The 16,615-nt window shown below is 39.2% G+C and overlaps 1 protein-coding gene across 14 annotated transcripts in view; it reads left to right on the forward strand.

Moving 5' to 3' along the window:
- Positions 1-16,615, forward strand: part of LOC106143408 (dual 3',5'-cyclic-AMP and -GMP phosphodiesterase 11) — a 175,776-nt gene that overhangs the window by 153,056 nt on the left and 6,105 nt on the right. For all 14 annotated transcript variants that reach the window (XM_060949020.1, XM_060949024.1, XM_013345474.2 and 11 more), the window contains 4 exons: positions 11,471-11,629; positions 12,641-12,775; positions 16,001-16,150; positions 16,554-16,604. In XM_060949020.1, coding sequence (XP_060805003.1) covers positions 11,471-11,629; positions 12,641-12,775; positions 16,001-16,150; positions 16,554-16,604 — 495 coding nt within the window. The remainder of the gene's footprint in view (positions 1-11,470; positions 11,630-12,640; positions 12,776-16,000; positions 16,151-16,553; positions 16,605-16,615) is intronic.

The raw sequence follows: 16,615 nt of genomic DNA on the forward strand, positions 1-16,615 counted from the left end.
CATATATTTTTCGTAATTTTGAAAAATTATTGCTCTACATATTTCTCTTCTGCAGAAATTTAAAATAATAAGCTAATACTTATAGATTTTATATTGAAGTGGTAGTAATAATTTTTTTACCGTTTTATACAGCTAAGCTAATTATGTTGAAGTTTAATATAAATTGACATAATATTAGAAACTTACACAAATATATAAAGGAAATTTGACTCGCAAAGGTTTTGATGAACGTCTTCTCTCTACCTAATTCCAATCGTAATATTAGTTGACAACGTTTTTGGTATCAGCGATGTAATTCTTATTTATTTACGACATTCGCAGATAAAATGATCTTTACATTTAATATTCTGTACAATAAAATTGCAATCACATACCTGGATGCGCCATCAAAACATATACATAAGAAGTTGTAACATTTGTTATACCTAAACATACATATTATAATAATTGCATAGATGAACTCTGGTGTGAAAACTAGCAACACAGCAATTAGCATTAAGATAGCTGGAATGCGCGCGGCTGCGAGACGCCGGCGCCGGCCGTCCTGTCCTACACTTCAATCATCATTAAATCGGTTTATACCCTGCGATTCTACCCCCTGTTGCCTTAGAAGAATTGCTTATAACGAAAGTATGGAAAAAAACGTATGTTTCTTTTACACGAAAAAAGAAATACGGCAAAGCAAAACAATGAATAAGTTATTCACAGTTCACTTTACACTTGTCACTACAACAAGACTGATTTTAAACCTACGTCACCGCAAGATATTGCAATCTCTCTCTCTCTCTTATCTCTGCGTGTTCCTGGTTACACCCTCCACACCACCTTGTTAAGATGCTGATGACTAAATCATAAAGCTTTTGAATAAGCGTGGTGTTTTAACCAAAATCTCTGTCTACCTATACAGTTACCGAAGGCAGTTACTGAAGGAGTGCCAACGCATTGAATAATTAAAGTAATTGATTTAATTGTTAAAAAACATGATCGCATCGTATAATATAAAAACGAAACGCGTTGGTCGATCGCAGATCTCGACCCACAGATAGACAACATGTATTCGTATTAATTACCAAGCGACATATACAAGTGCCACGATCCGTCATTTGATAAATGAGTAGATATGTTCTTGATAGTCGTAGAATACCATTAAACATCGCTTCTTGAATGATCGCCTCTATTTCAATTAAAAGCGCCTCAATTTATCACGAAATGTATCATTTAGACTAACGACTAGTTCATTTAATCACCTAGGTATTTGTGGCAATACTAATTGCATTCACTAATGTGAGATTTTAACATAATGTTTTCATGAATCTCTATTCGAATTCTCTATCACTCAGCCAGCCTAAATCTAGATCTGGCTTGCGAACCTTGTAACTAGAGTGGCTCTGTCTTCCACATATCAGACAAAGACGTATTTTGTTGCCTTTTAATGTTATTAAAACCGATTAGCTAAATCAATTCATCATAAATTTCTAAGTTCTCCAGGTAAAAGCAAAAAGGACAAAGGCAACGTATATATAGGGTATCGTGCCTGGCTGAAATTAATTGGTCGGCGCCGCTTGCGAGTATATTGAAATTAATTTACCGATCAAAGCTAAAGTCGATAAAGCAATATCTGACATACCATCAGCGAAACTTAGTACACATGGTTTGTGCATAAACCCGTATCAAAACTTAACTCACACAGTAGGTTTCAGAAAGCCTAAGTGTATCATAATGGCTACCAGTGTGTGTGAAGTTATCTAAGGAGGATAGATTTATTGAAATACTTACGATATGTTGCTTTTTAAACTCCAGCACCATAATGAGAACTATATTCAAAAGACAGTGGGAATATTAACAACAGATGTATGCAATGGACACTCTACAGAAACGCAACATTTGGATTGATAATTAAATTGAAGTACCACATTGGCTCTGAATAGTTTATAGCTCATTATTTTAGTTAAAGCTAATTGTTTGTAACCTCTGAGTTTATTAATTACTAGTTTTTATAAGTTTGCCTATGTCGAACTAAAAGATTTTAATCACTACATAGTATAAAACAAAGTCGCTATTTTAGTCTGTCTGTCTGTATGCTTAAATCTTAAAAATTACGCAACGGATTTTGATGCGGTTTTTTGTAACAGGTAGAGTGATTCAAGAGGAAGGTTTTTATGTATAATAATATTTATAATTTTGCACCCGTGCGAAGCCGGGGCGGGTCGCTAGTTTGACAATAAAATAAAACAATATTTTACCAACATTGACCAACTCTTTTGGCGTTCATTCCATGTAAAGACAGCATTCTATTTAATTTAAGCAATATACAACATATCACATTGTATCATTTTATGGACTTATGCCAAAATGTCTTGATTCCCTTATATGTCCACTTTGTTTTATTTGTTTAATTTATTATAGGGCACAATATCAATTATTGCCAGAACCTTGGAAGGGGAAGACCAAGATGAATGTACCTTAAGTAAATCAGGACGATCTGCCGTAAGGTCAAGAGTATCCTAAAGCGATGAGCTTGCATAAAAATAGAATTGAATGTGGATGAATCAAAAGAATGCGAAGGGATCTTGACGAATGAAAATAATATGTAAACCCTGTTACCCTGTATGTATGCTTGGAAAGTCCGTGACAACGAGTTTGAAAATTAAAGAACTTAAAAATGTATATTGAAGAAATACATAAAATGTTCACTAGAGATAATACTATAACCACTAAAAGGGTACTTTGACCAAACAGTAGTTATAAGTACGACCATTACTTTTTGCTCTGTATCCAAATAAAATGCAGTGAAAATTGAATAAATATCGGATTTCGATACCAAGTATCGTGTCCTTATCGACGCGGCAGCTCCAATGACCAACTTTTGAAACTTGAGGTGCGGGAATAAATTATGTCAATTTATATCTGACGCAGTTGGGCATGAAATGCCTCTTTTTGATGATAGAACGATAAGAAGTTTCCAGGAAATTGACTGAGAGGGATATTTGAAGAATACAGTTAAAATGTAATAATAGAAACGAAATCTTTTGAACAATATTCGCATCGTCTTTATAGTAGCTGGCGTATTATATTATTAATATTCTTTTTGAAGTTGCAGTGCATTAATTGTTTTTCACTAACACTCACTAATGTTGCCACTTTCGAACTTGTAAAATGACGAAACGAAAGATCAACAAGAATACATATATCCCGTACTTTTCCCTTGCGGGGTAGATAGAGCTAAGTCTCAAAAATACTAGAAGGCAATTTGAGGAGGATATATTCATGAGATTCATATAGTGATAGATTGTTACCTCTTCGGTTATAAAAAGAATTCCAAGTCGAAAAGTGCCCTTTTTTTCATATGTGCAATTCCAAGTCAATGCATTCGGGAATACTCTGGCACGTGACAAAGAGGAAGAAGTTTTCAACTAAATCCACACAAGATGTAAATAAATAAATATGGCAGCTTGCGATCAACGCCTCAAGGGAAATTCTTAAAAAAAGGTTTACTTTAGAGCCGTTAATGGTTAGTTTAAAAAAAAAGGATTTTTACACAAACAAAAATGTACAAAAATATAACAGGAAATTCTAGCAAACGTTGAAACAGCACCGCATTATATTTATATCGATAATTTATCGTTTTAATAAAAAAATGTTTTGGTATATAAATATTGGGCAATTTCTACAAGTTTAAAAACTATAATAATCTCATGGAACTTAAGCGGCGTGATGTATTTCTTCAATAAATTGTTCGGAATACCGTCTGGGGAAACGCTTTATTGGATGAAGTCCAAAGGAAACGCACTTGTTATTGAGCGACAATTGTCTTTTCTCGTGTGGATATTTTTTTCCTTTTTTATATATAATAGAGTTGGGAATGGAATTACTTGATGCTGGAATCAAAATAACTTATTCTTTTGTTTGGGTATTTTGATTATTTTAGAAACAATGACTGTATTTTTAGAAAGGACTGTTTTTGAATATACATATGTAGTTTTATAGCACATAAATAAACTTTATTACTAACATAAAGATCCTTTTAAGAGATAAATATACTTTAAAACTAAAATTATAAGTGCGTAAATTGGTAAAGAAGTGTGTGTTATTTTACTCTTGATATTTGTTACTCTTTGACTAGAAATGTACCTACTGGACGTATTTTGATGTTTAGTACATTGGTAGAATATATTCTGGATAATTCCCAGAGTAATTTTTATCCCAAAATACCCACGGGAAAAAACTAGTTGATTTGGCAAAGATCTTTATCCGAAGTTAAATATTACTCGATATCATACCAACAGTATCCGAGGAAGATACTATTTTTGCCAAAACAATATTGAACCAGATAATTATGTCTTGCAATGCAATTAACACTAAAATTTACATGCAAATTAGATTAAATCGGGTGGGCCGGTCAGGTCCAGTAAGGAACAATCCCAAACCGGTCTTAAATTTGTGTAAATAACAATTGCCAAGTGACATTGAGTTACTTTTTGTTGTGACCATAACATTTTATGCCAGTTCATTGATGTCGCATTATTTAACTGAATATTGGTGTTTTAAATTCGGTTGGTGACATCAGTTTCCTCTTGAAATATGTAAACTAAATAGTGAAGGAAAGTCTGCTGAGTTTAAGCTCATATGCATAATACATATTTATAAATTCGTTTTTTTTTTTAAAGTCTGCCTTTTTCATTCAGTGGTTACTATCAATTACGACAAAAACGTTTTGTTGAGTGAAGTTGTGTATTTTCTTGATGAATAATATTTTGTATGTGCCATCTCTGTTAATATTTTAGGTCAATGTCGTACCCTGTTTAATATCGAAATGGAAATAAATACTTCAGCAGTCTGAGAAACATTTTCGTAAATATTAAGTAAAATTTATGACTTTTCCTTTATATTTATTGAAGGTCAGCTTTCGAACTGTACTTGCCAGAAGTGTCCTGCGTTATGTTTTATATCTTGCTCATAATGTGAAATAAAAAAAAACACCGAAAATGTTTTTAAGGATTATTTGATGATGCCAAATATTCCCTGCAACCGTTTTGTTATTTCGGCCTGAAAAGGACAAAAGATAATTTATTTTCTCTAAATACTAAAGCGACCAAATTTAAATTCATCGTGAGTATTTATCATGTCTTTGACATTCTGTTATCTATAGCAAAGTACGATTAATAAACTTTTAAAACAAAATATTTATCAAAAATACCTCAATAAAATTAGGGATTGCAATTTTACCGACATTCTGTGGCGGTAATAAATAGGCTCCAAAATTTATTAAATTAATTGAAATTAACACTGAATTTGTCAATTTTTGTTTGGAATACAACATTCATATTTTGTATATCTGACGATAAGGAATTTCCTTTGCGATTTCTAGTTTAACGTGGCGTCACCTTAAATTTATTAATTCCCACACCCCAAACAAAATTACATAGGCCTAATTCATCTTATTAACATTCCTCGTCACATTCCCGGTTTTGAAGTTAAATTTATACTTCCAAGTTTCAGATTATGTTTGAACTCAATTTGCATTTAAATGAACAAGCTTAGGACACGGTATTGCATTACATTTGCATTTTCAGAACATATCAGCGTCCAGACACATTGTCGATTACCAGAATGACCCTTTGTTTGTGTTTTGTGTGGGTTTAGAAAATTTTACGTAAATAAATATTGAAATGCAAAGTTTTGATTTATTTTTACTTAAAATCATATACTTTTTCACATTTTTACATAGACCCAATAGTTAATCGTAGATTACTTATTTACTTCGATATAAATCTTTATCGATCCCTGTATTGGAAAAAGAGGGTGACAAGGTACAAAAATGTAATCAACTCTATAAACATATTGATTTATTTTTGTTCCTTTTTTCTCTGTGAAGTAGATTTTATACTCCATTCCCGGTTCGGAATTGTTGGTTCTTACGCTTTATTCCAGCTCTTTGGGTCAGGATATTTTTGACCTTTTGCCGTCGCTATTGCACTCTTCTTATATTTTACTTAGTCAATCTGTACTCATTGACCGAACCAACTTTCCAATAAACAAATGTCAACAATGACGGAGAGGTTTTGTTTAAATTTTTTTTGTATAGCGGTTTATTTGAACTAAAAATATTTTCCAAATGTTTCTTTAATTGCTATTATTTAATTTTATGTTAAGGTTAGACTTTGAAGCTGAATTGAATTTCATTATGAATTCAAATATCGGTCACAAGTGTTAGTTTTTTATGGTTTAAATGTCGTGAAAGGCATATGAGGAATTAGTCAATTTTTTCTCTCATTTCTATTTTGGGCTCTCTTTTACTAGCTATCTGTGAGTTATCACGAGTCCAACTTGTATTAAAGAGGTATCTACGATTAAACATATGAATAAAACAGATTAAGTAGATAAGAGGTACATTCAGAACGGCCCACATCTCACATTAAAATTAATTTAGTATTTGGACTTCCCAAATAATTAAATTATATGAATTGAAAGAACCCTCCGCACCAATTTGTCGAGTATCATACAAATAAATGAGAGGAAAAATTAAATTATGCGAAACATTTCTACAAAATTTCAGTACAATATCGACCCTCGGAAGCCTACTTGCTAAAATATAGTATTTTTACGCCGCTTTTGCTCGTTTCATTGCTAATGAGAACGAAAAATTATCTATAATAGTCTCTCACCTGAAACACAAATTATTCTGTTGTATAAAAACTACTGCAAGTAAACATTTAAAGAGGTGTCAAGCGCCCCAAAGCGCAAGACCCCTGCCCCCTCCCAAGGCCCCTCAGGCCCCTCTCCCTCCTCCAACGCGCCGAAGCCAAAGGCGCCTCCACCCATAATCATTCACGACTCAAAAATCTGGGAGTCGTTGTCTAAGTCTCTGGCTTCTAGCCAGATCAATTATACCAAGGCGCAGAGATGCGCCCTCGGTATAAGAGTAACCACTCAATTTCTCGCCGACTACAAGGCGATCACTAGAACACTCAACGAGCGCCAGATCTCCTGGCACTCATTCACCCTCGAGGACGAGAGAGTCCTCCGCGCAGTCATCAAGCGCATCCCCGCCGAAATCTCCACGGACTTCATCCGGGAGTCACTGACGGCCCAGTCCCTCCCCGTCCGGGAAGTCCACCGGATGTTTAAGGGGAAGAACCCACGGGTACCATACGACATGGTGCTCGTCGTCCTGGACCTCTCCCCGGAAGGGAAGAAAATTTTCCAAGTCAAACAGGTGGCCGGCCTCTCTGGCTGCCTAGTAGAACCCCCCCGCCGCAGAGGAGTAATTGGGCAGTGTCACAACTGCCAAAATTACGGCCACTCGGCGCGAAACTGCCACGCGCGGCCGAGGTGCGTTAAGTGCCTAGGCGATCACTCCACTACGGAGTGCAAGCGCACCCGCGACGCTCCGGGAGAACCGGCTTGCGTTCTCTGCGGGGCCAACGGACACCCTGCCAACTGGCGCGGTTGCCCGAAAGCCCCCAGAACAAAGCCGGCCCCACCCGGAGCTAGCAACTCCCGCAGGCCCCAAGCCTCCCCCCCTGCAGTCGGCAATCAAGCCGACTTCCCAGCCCTAAGGCAGAAACCCTCTGTTTCTGCCAACCTAAGCCAAGCCCCTCAGGCAAGGCAAAACTATGCCGCCGCATTAAACGGCGGCTCCCCTCCATCCCGCCAGCCCGTTCCGGCTCCTGGCCCTATCCCTGCCCCTAGTAGAAAGGCGGCCCCAAAGCCCCCGAGCCCCCGCAACGCAACCTCCGAGGAAGCGGTCGACATATGTATGGACGTGCTCGACTCAATCGACCTGGACATGGTCGAAGAGATCGGCCACGCCCTCATCCAAGCCGGTAACGATTGGAAAGCCCGACTTCGGGTGATCCGTCACTACCGGAACGAGATCGATAGGATCTCTAGGGTCCAAATCCCCAGTCACCTCCTCCCTCAGCAACCGTAATGGGTAGTACGAATCTGAGGCACAAACCCCGTTCGCTGACGCTGGCTTTCTTCAACGCCAACGGCAAAATGTTAGACCAGAGGACCGAGATCTCCCGGTACCTCACCCAACACCAGGTCGACATTCTCCTTGTGCAGGAAACATTCTTAAAACCTTCCATCCGAAACCCGCGCATCTCTAACTACAACATCATTAGAGACGATAGATTAGATACCGCCAGAGGCGGGACTCTAATTTATTATAAGCGCTCCCTGCACTGTGTGCGCCTGGACCCACCCTCTCTCACAAACATGGAGTGCTCGCTCATGAGGATAGCGATGTCTGGGCATTCCCCGATCGTTATTGCCTCAGTCTACCTCAGCCCAAACCGCTCATTGCTGCGGAGTGATCTCGAAACCTTGTTATCCATAGGTAATGCCACCATATTAGCTGGTGATTTCAACAGCAAGCATACCAGATGGAACTCCCTCACCAACTCCACAAACGGAGAAATACTAACTCAACTCGAGGAGTCTCTGGACTTTGACGTAATAGCCCCACTAGCCCCGACCCGGTACCCCGGTGTAGTCGACCAAAACCCCAGTGTCCTTGACTTTGCAATCCTAAAGAACATCACCCTTCAGGTGTGCTCTATAGAGGTGCACTCAGAGCTTCACTCTGACCACAGACCTGTCCTCCTCCAGTTAGGTGAGGCCGACAATGGCCGTTCAGCGCACACAAGGACGGTAACGGACTGGAAGAAACTCGCAAGAGTCCTCGACCAACCGTCGCCTGACTTGGATGCGATCCCCGACCGCATATCTTCGCCCTCCGAGGCAGACCTTGCGATCTCGGCGGTCACAAGTCGCTTGCGATCAGCCGTTAACGACTGCTCCAGGCAGGTCCCATCTATGGATCCAACCCATAGATTCGAACTGCCGGAGGACGCGCGCGCCTTGTTGACAGCCAAGAACGCCGCCCAAAGACGCTACGATCTCTACCCCACCGAAGAGGCCCGCTCGACCATGCGCCGTCTCCAACGTCAAGTTGGGGAGCGCATGCGAGAGCTCAGGGACGAACGGTGGGGTAACTTCCTCTCCGAGATCAGACCCTCCCACGTCGCCTACTGGCGCGTCGCCCGATCTCTACGATGCGATCAAATCGCGTCGACACCCCCTCTCACCCGCCCCGACGGCTCCATCGCTTTCGATGACGACGAAAAAGCTGAATGCCTAGCAGACAGCCTGGAGAGCCAATGCTCTCCTAGTCTCGAGCCAGTAGACCCGATACACGAGCAAGAGGTGGAGTCGCACGTCGCGAGCGTAGTCTCCGAGGCGTCGATCCCGCCTACCATCCCGCTCGCCCCCACCACCTTAGAAGAGGTCCAATCCATCATTAAGTCCCTCAAGATCCGGAAGGCCCCTGGGGCCGACGGAGTCTCAAACAGCGTGCTCAAACGCCTCCCCGAAACCTTATTACTGCTGCTGGTATGCATCTTCAATGCTTGCCTAGCTAACTGCACCTTCCCTAACGCCTGGAAACAAGCGACAGTAATAGGAATTCCCAAGCCCGGAAAGGACCTCAAAAATCCAGTTTCATATCGGCCAATCAGCCTTCTCAGCTGCATAGGCAAGATATATGAGAGGATCTTAGCGATCCGACTCAGGGACTACACCGACTCCCTCGACCTCCTCCCAAACGAGCAGATGGGCTTTCGCGCTAAACACTCCTGCGCCAACCAACTGCACCGCATCACAGAGCACATCCTCAGAAACCGCCCTCGCGGCCGGCAGACGGGGGCGCTCTTCTTCGACGTAGCGAAGGCGTTCGACAAAGTCTGGCACGCCGGCTTGATCGCCAAGCTGGCCAACCTACAACTGCCAGACAGTCTCGTGCGCATCATCAGAGACTTTTTGTCGAATCGCACTTTTCGCTATAGAGTGGAAGGCTGCCTCTCGAGCCCCCATCCCATAAAAGCCGGAGTCCCTCAAGGCTCAGTGCTATCCCCCATCCTGTACGCCCTGTACACCAACGACGTTCCCAAAACTCCCCAAGTGGAACTCGCCCTATTCGCCGATGACACGGCCCTCTTCACCTCCGACACACGACGTGAAACCATTTCCAAACGACTCCAGCTAGCTGCTAACGCACTTGGGGAGTGGTTTAGGAAATGGAGGATCGAAGTGAACCCCGAAAAGAGTACGGCAGTATTCTTCTCCCAAGACCCCCGCGGTGCCACCAGGCCTTCAGCCTACAGCACCCGATCCCCCCTGACGCCGATATCTTTGTTTGGAAAGTCCATTCAGTGGGCCAGACAAGCCAAGTATCTGGGTGTCACCCTTGACAGTGGGATGACTTTCGGACCTCACATCCAGAAAGTCAGAAACCGAGCTGCCTTCTTCCTCGGCAGACTCACGCCCATGATAGGCAACGCAAAGATGTCGCTTAGAAATAAGTTGACTCTTTACAAGTTGTGCATCCGCCCCGTCCTGACCTACGCTAGCGTCGTATTCGCACACGCAGCCCCCTCCCACATCGAAAAACTCCAACGTATCCAAAACAGGTTCGCGCGGAGAGCCACGGGTTCGCCCCTGGGTCTTCGAACACGCGACCTGCACAGGGACTTGGAGCTCCCCACAATAGCAGACTTTCTCAAAGGCGTGTCGGAGCGCTATTTTGAAAAAGCTGCCACCCACCCCAACCCTCTGGTGGTCCAGGCCGCAGACTACACACCAAGACCAGACGCCCCGTTGCGCCGCCGACGCCCGAGGAATGTCCTCCACGATCCGGACGACCCCATCACGGTTGCCAACCGCCCCCCCGATAACCCTGCGCCCGCCAGGAGGCAAGGTTATCGATACCGTCCCCATCGCGCTCACCGGAACAGGGCGCGAAGAAGTAGGAACAGTAGCTCTTTTACCAGGTACCGCAATGTACCAGGGCGCTTCACGCCGACACGTTAGGCCCCTAAGGCAGGCTAGTCAAGATTAGAACCCATAAGGTTGAGCGTTGCATCCGCTCGCGAGTTTGCATTGCTCGCATTGCTCAAAGGCAAAGTCCAAGGCCGAGGTTCGTCCCAACGGGGAGCCCCTTGCGCGCTTTTGCCGAAAAGGCTGTTAGGAGGAGCGTCAAGCCCTCGCCTAAAAATGTCCCGCTGTAATAGTGAATGCCCCTCAGGCAAACTATGTTCTCATAGTCAAAAAAAAAAAAAAAAAAAAAAACATTTAAAGATTTACCAATAGTTTAAATTGTTTCTGATTAAATTCTTTGTATTTTACCAATGTTTACGAATGTTTTAGAAACAATACTTTATAACTTCCACAATCATGATCATAATCTTAAATTAAAACAAAAGTATCAAAAAAGTTTATTATCCCACTAAAGCAAGCTATATTGACTACCTTAGGCAACGATGGATTACATTTTTTTTTAAAGTGCCGTCTTAATCTATAAAGTCAAATAAAGTTTCCCTAATCCTTTTTTAGACCTAAAACTACCGAAAAAATTCTTAGGATGATTTAACTCCTCAATATTTCTAAATTTACTTTATATTTCTAGGTGCTTCTAGTCCACGAAGCTTCTAAAGGCAGCTTCTCACGGGTATTTGACCTGGAGGCAGGCGACGACGCCGAGCCTGGCACCCCGCGGACGTCACCATACGAAAGTCGGTTTCCGATAAACATCGGCATTACTGGCTATGTTGCGACCACCGGCGAGGTAAGTTGTGTTACGTTTTGACACTTTTAAATTATTTTTTTATCAAAAGGCAAAAATATTGAATTGGAATGGGTATATTTCCAGTGGATAGTCTTATCTTATAGTTATTGTGCGTGTAGTAACAGACCGTGAAGGTAAGTTACTATTAAGTTATCATCGATTGCAGTGGTTTAAATAAAATAACTGGCATTTTAAGTCCACCCATATATTGTAAATCGTTATTTTTGAAGTATTTACTTCGAAGTCGTAATCTTGTTTTGTTTTTACTATGATGATACTATGAGAAACATAAAAGAAATTGTAATGTACGTAAATATCCAGGAGGTCATATATTTTTTCATAAGTATTATCTGTTCCTGAGGGTAGTGTGGAAATAGTCGTACAAACCTAAATACTTCTCCAGAAAATGTTTAAGACATTTTCAAACACACACGTCAAATTTGTAACACCCCCTTTTTGTCTGGGTTCAAGACATCTCTGCCGAACACGTGCAAAATACAATGGATAGAAAACGTATTGTGCAAATTTTATTGAAGTGATATTTTCGCTAAGAACCCATACAATAGAGCTCGTGTGAAGTACGCGTGTACAGGAAAATGAGCCGGATTGTTTGCGTCTAATATTATGTGGTAGCCTTAGTGTGTTTGTATTAATTTAAATGGAGTTATGCAAACTCATGGTTGTTGAACACTGTGATATTAAAATTTAGTCCCAAAGGGGCAGGTCACTTAGATATTTTACTATTACTATAAAAATTAACTTGCGTGCCCTTATTGATTTTTTATGAGATCTTTAGAGAAGGGGAGACGCAACCGGAAGTAACGCCTAAGGAATGATATGACGTAGATTTTAAATATTGGAAGCCAATATAGCTAAGGATGAAACTCAAATAACGATTGACTCACTTTTCAAAATTCATTTCATCCCAAACCTATTTGAAAAAATACCGTCAAAATGCTTTCAACCTAGGTTTCTGATGTCAAAATTAATTTTAAGTTACTTGTTTTTCAGACTGTGAACATTGCGGACGCATATTTGGACCCAAGGTTCGATCCATCTGTGGACGAAGGGACAGGGTTTAAACACAACACTATACTATGCATGGCTATCAAGAATTCGGAAGGCAGAATTATTGGAGTTATACAGGTAAGACATTATCTTTAAAGTAACCATAATTTTGATTTGCATAATATAAAATAGGTATGTTTTTAATGATTTATGAAAAGTTTATGCAATAAATTTCACTTGAAGTAAATACAAGTATTTATAACAAATACGGTTTTTCAGCAACCAAGTACAGTAGTTGCTACTTATTTTTTTAATTTTACGTGTACTTATTTTAATTTTTAACTTTAGATTTTTGAAATACCTACATCAATTGCATCACCAATACCAGTAACCACACCTACATACATCATAAAATCGAATTACCATTGGAAATCAAATGACATCCGTTTAACTATGACACTTGAGTTATAAAGGCAATTTATATCAGGGCCGACTATCGAGCAGAAATTATTGGAACTCCGTATAACTTATTGGTTGAGGTTTAGTGTGGATCGTAGTCACATATCACAGGATTACCCTGCGACCTTAGTCCTTAGATTATTATTAAACTATTCGTCTTTGGATTACACCAATATTAAACGGAAGGATTAATATCGCAAAATATCAGACAATTTATCTAATTATATTAAAAATGTTTGTCCGGTAAATCAATTTAACAATTATTGTTTGTATAGATAAAGTTTCTAAAACCCGAATTCTAGAAATTCTCAGGTGAGCAAACCCGAGAAATGATTGTTTTTATATTTAGGCCTAAAAGTACGATTAGCTTTAATATGAACCTAGTTCTTTAAGATACAAGTATATTAAACTTAGTGTGTTAATACGCTGAGAGTAAATTTTCAAATTGAACCATTCTGCTAACGAGCAACTGCAGTGAACTTTGCTGAACATTACACGAGCTAGTCAGATTATAACGTGAATAATATCTAGGAAACATTAATTTATTTGTTGATATATTATTACTGTGAAATGCTTAATCTTGCCCGTTGCTTTACTAGCTTCGTATAAATTCAACGTTGCCAGAATGTTGGGATATATGTATGTGTTCCTGTTCACCCACACCAAAATTTATACAATCAAAGGGAATCAGTGAAATAGATTAAAAGATTATTAATTACATTCGAAGTAATACCAATGTAGTAATACAAATGATAATGATTATACATTTTCGGTGTTCTGTGTTCGCTTTTCGTAAGTATTAAAACAACTTTCATAATGGAAGTCTACATCGTTATCACCTGTAGCTCATTGGAAATTTCAAATAATGCTTTTTCACTCTTGCTTTTGAATTCCTAAGGTATCGTTGTTCAGAGAAATAGTATTACGAATTTATGCGAAATCATTACCGTGCTTTCAGTTTCTTATCTATACTAATAGAGTCTATAGTAATGATAACTAAAATAGTGACGACATTTGAAGTGAGTTAAGAAAAAAGAAACCTATTATCACATAACGATAGTTGAAGGATAATAATAGCACTCACGAAAGTATTTTTGCTCATGTCAAACGAGTAAGTCACGATCTATGTAATAGTGCTAGGTTGAATGCGGTAAGTTTCCATTAGTGAGGTTTCAAATGTAAAGCATTTTGCACGTTGCAATTTCGTCTACAAAGCAGTGCTAGGTTACAAGCTACGGTTTCCAGTGAACTTGAGTCATTAAAATCAAACTATTCATTTGTAAGTTTAATATAATTGTAGACAGTGATAGCTTTTACATATTAAAGAATTTTTTTATTTTGTAGTTATTATCTTTTAGCTTTAGCTTTCATGCTTGTTTATACTGTTTCTCATCCGGTTGGAAAATTAAATAATTTTTATTATTTAATTTTCCATCGAATGTCAAATCTTTCTATTTATAAATATAACAGGTTTAAAACGCACACATAACGTACTTTTATTTTATCACTACTCCTGCGACTGCTCAATTCCATCATCAACCCATTCATCTAAATGTGTCTACCCCGTAAGCCATAAGGGTTTTGAAGGCATTATATTCGTATGTTTTATATCAACATCCTGTTAGCATTGAGTAAGGTATATCTTTTGTGGGAATGATCCCGGGACACACCTTTGACCAGGAAAACGCAAGTCGTTTAATTACACGGAGTAACTCCCGCCTGATATCCAGGACCTATCTGACCATGAGTTAACATTCAGTTTCCTGAATGTGCAAATTTCCTTACTGTTATAGGTAGGTATATTAGCTGTTAATTATAACATTCAACAAACGTAACTCTTACCTAATATGTACTTTTAAATCGATATTCACGAATCCTATAAATATCCTTGACTTGGTAAGTACTTGCTAATTTATAATCCCAAATTGGCTAGTTTACTCTATATTCCATGTGCTATACATTGGTTCGAAAACTCGGATAACTACCTTATAATAAACTTATGAGAAATGAGTACCATAAGATTAGTTTTATGCCCTGCATACCTTTCAATTATTTAACAAAGTGAGGTTGGGACTTTAATACTGTAGTAATTATAAAACATAGTTCAATTAAATTGCTAAATAATTTACAATGAGCTAGCTTTAATAAGTTATTCTGTATTATGGGAGTCTAATTCATTTCAGTGCACAGTAATTACCATTATTAAAATCAGTAACCAAAATTCATTGGGCCTGCTAATGCGGGATATTGCTGGGCAGCGCGGTTGAGTAAACATATGCGAAACATTAAGTACACTATGGATAGGACTGAGCTGACTGACCACGCTTTACATAAGTGTAATCTAAATACATACATCAATAAAATTTTAGTTTTCATTTTGGTATTAATTTTTTATTTGATTTAATATTTTTAAATACTTTTATCAACAATGAAATAAAAAAAAGTATCTTTGTCAACTTGAACTACTAAACTTAAAATGAGTTCGATCAAAAAGTTAAAGTTTTCCGCAGTGCGACACAACGCATAAAGGATCGAAGTTAATTTATTTCAAGATGAAACTGCAGTGACCCCATAACTTCTGTTTCATAGCACAATGTATTCGTACCTATTGTAAATGGTCATAATTTGGTAAAACTGTTTCAGAATGGAAACTGCCAGAATTTAATAATCATAAAACTAGATGGCATTTAAAGAAAGCGGATTTTTATAAATGTGGTGGATTAAATGACCATTTACAATGTCAAGCGGCAGTTGATACCGTGCTCTCAGAAACGAAGAAACCTTTGTTTGTTTAAATATCTGAAAGAAGACTTATATGATTATCCCAGTTTTAACATTTCGGTACGAAACGAATTTTTTCTAATAGTGATTGATTGATTGATTAATATCCTTTTTTTCTTCCAGCTGATCAACAAATTCGACGATCTGCTGTTCACACAGAACGACGAGAACTTCGTGGAAGCGTTCGCGATATTTTGCGGCATGGGCATCCACAACACTCACATGTACGAGAAAGCCATCACGGCGATGGCCAAGCAGAGTGTTACACTTGACGTAAGTCTGACGATTTTCAAGCAATTTTACATCATTCACATCTTTACCAACATCAGATTCTCACTGAGTAATGCGGGCTTCCGCCAACCCGCGTTTTTGTAAATATCTTCGCGAAGTAGTTCTTTATATAGTTCCTATAGCTTCATCCTCACGATAGTCCCTGTTACCACCTCTTTGGAGGGGGCCGGCGGGCCTATTGGTTATACATTATCTAACAAAAAGAAATATTAACGTTCATACAATTAGACACTTTATGCATCTTCACAGAGATTACATCAGATTTCAACGAAGTTAATTATAAAAATAGCTCTTCGTTAGTTCCGGTTACACCCTCACCCCTCTCTCGAGAGAAGACGGGGTGAGCCTTTTTGGTTAATATTTCAATGGCATGTTAACTTTTCAGGTTTTAAGTTACCACGCATCAGCATCACTAGACGACGCTCAGAGGTTAAGGGTAAGATATAA

This window comes from Amyelois transitella, chromosome 17 (assembly GCF_032362555.1).
Source record: "Amyelois transitella isolate CPQ chromosome 17, ilAmyTran1.1, whole genome shotgun sequence".
Taxonomy (NCBI): domain Eukaryota; kingdom Metazoa; phylum Arthropoda; class Insecta; order Lepidoptera; family Pyralidae; genus Amyelois; species Amyelois transitella.